This window comes from Penaeus monodon, chromosome 29, assembly GCF_015228065.2.
Source record: "Penaeus monodon isolate SGIC_2016 chromosome 29, NSTDA_Pmon_1, whole genome shotgun sequence".
Classification (NCBI taxonomy): domain Eukaryota; kingdom Metazoa; phylum Arthropoda; class Malacostraca; order Decapoda; family Penaeidae; genus Penaeus; species Penaeus monodon.
The window spans coordinates 37,779,914-37,782,143 of record NC_051414.1 but is presented as its reverse complement, the minus strand read 5'-3'; the positions used below and the strand labels follow the sequence as shown (position 1 = coordinate 37,782,143).

Genomic DNA, 2,230 nt, shown 5'->3' with positions numbered 1-2,230 from the left:
AGAAATAAGATTTTTATGGATCACTGTATTATAGATAACATGTCGTTCATTTCCAGGTATGGTATTTACCCTCTAACGGCCTTCAAGCTTCAGCAGCCACCTCCGTCCCGACCTCGAGCCATTTCCCCAGAGGCAGTTGATCCCGTTGCATCGGATGCCCAGGAGGTGGCACAGATGGAGACCCGTAAAGTTATAAACATGATGTGCAACATTAAGCCTAATGAAAATGGACATGGTTTGTTTGTAAGTATAAGTGTGTGCTGTATTATTGGTAAAGTGTATATATAGAAAATGGAAAAAAAAAACAGTCTTTAGGGATTGGAGGTCTGAGGAAACTTTGGTATTTGTAAGTCCATTGTAAGAAGATAGTATTGCAGCAGAAACGGCTAAATAATTTAATGCACCTAGCATACTCAACATCATTATGAAGTCTAATTATTTTAAATGTGCTCAGGACATAGTTAATTTAGCCTATGTTTGAGGAAAATCATCAAATACAAAATCTGCATTACTATTAATTGATGAATATTACGGAAGGAAAAAAATTGCTGGCTCTTGAATATTGTTTGTTTACCCTCGTGATCTGATTGCATGAGTGATTGGGAGCTGCAGCTTGTTGCCACTGCCAGGCATCATGAGGGAGTATCGTATTGCATTTGCTAAATTAGGAAATGTTTAAAACTTTGAATTGAAATTCATGGTTCCTGCTGAATGCATATTTTTAATATTATTATAGTTAAAAAATCATAAGTCAGAAATTGTATGTGATTAGCAGATGTCACATGAATAGTGTTAATTTTTCAGGAGTACTCTGCAGCTGAATATAACACTAAAATCAATGAAATGCTTTTTAATTTGATTCTCTGTGTGCAGAATAGTTTCTCAGGTCAAGTGTCATGGTGATTTCAGTAGAGAAACCATTATTTATTGTTTGGTTTCTAGTCCCAGGTATTAACTACCCTTTTTGTTTTCTAGATGACCATCTCATTACGTTTAGAAGACAAGATGAATCGGCAGCTCTCTTGTGTGGTAGAAGATGGGGAAGGAGCTGCTGCACTTACTGATGAGCTTGTCAGATACGGTTTTATTAGCCAAGTAAGTAGAGGTCTCGTACAGAGTTCCTTTTTTCATAGATTTTGTTGCTTAAGCATTGAAATGCCTCCTGCTACTTGATTTTTTTTGGTCTCTATAAACCATTCATTTCTTAGAACTGCCTCTCACCCTCAGCTATAATTAGGGTCCAATTAGCCAGATTTTGGTCTTTGATATATATTTAATTAGTAAAGTATCTCTTGGATAGTGAAGTGTCATAGTTAAAACAATTTACTGCTTGTGTATGCTTGAAAATTGGTAGTGTTTGTGAAAAGATTCAGTATGGAAGTAACACACATATATAACAATAAATATTAAAGTTTTAGGTATAAATTATAGAAAGACCATATGAAAACAGTAAAGTAAGGAGGATCTCACAAAATATGTCAGACAGTACTAAATGTATTAGTTTTACATTTACTACATGTTGGCATATACACAACTATACTAATTCTAACCATAACACTTGCACTCTTCATGCCTTACCTTGAAGAAACATTACATCAAAAAGGCCATACATAGGCTATGGTTTGGTAACCAGGAGCTTGAGGCAGTGATGTGGTGTAGATTGTCTGTTGTTATGAGCAGGAAAATTGTTTATATCTAATTGTTATATATGCAAAGAGAAAAGAGCATTCAGTTACATTAGGCCATATGAACTTTAATAAAGGTTATTGCTCTTCTTATTAGATAGGTTTTCCATTGGCCTTTATTTTATATGGAGAATTAAAAGGAAATATCTGAAGAGACTTACTGCATAGCATTTCTTCATAATGAAGGAAATGTGCAAAGGTTTGTTTTGCATTGTTTATATTTGTCTGTTGTAGGTATTATGTTGAACTAGATTTTAACAGTGTCTTATCTTTTTCCAGATTGACAAAGATGAAATAACCAGTTTAATAGAAGATCACCTAACACGGGTGCGAAATGGTCTTTCTGTGTCAATGGCTTCAGGCCGAAATGGAGTGGGAGGCAGTGTTTCAGGTCAAGACACTCTGCGTGTAATGCATCCCCCTACGATCACAACAGCAACTAGATAACACCCATGATTCTCCCACACTCAGGCACAGCCCGTGTACCACACACTGTGAACTTAATGAAAAGATTTTGTTTATTAAAGTCTTAATTCTGCAATAGA

The 2,230-nt window shown here is 35.5% G+C and overlaps 1 protein-coding gene across 1 annotated transcript in view; it reads left to right on the top strand.

Moving 5' to 3' along the window:
* LOC119592238 (nuclear receptor-binding protein homolog) overlaps positions 1-2,230 on the top strand; it is a gene marked incomplete in the record, with an annotated part of 59,302 nt that overhangs the window by 53,316 nt on the left and 3,756 nt on the right. The window contains 3 exon segments of the mRNA XM_037941070.1: positions 57-243; positions 976-1,095; positions 1,965-2,230. Of these exon segments, the coding sequence (XP_037796998.1) occupies positions 57-243; positions 976-1,095; positions 1,965-2,132 (475 nt within the window).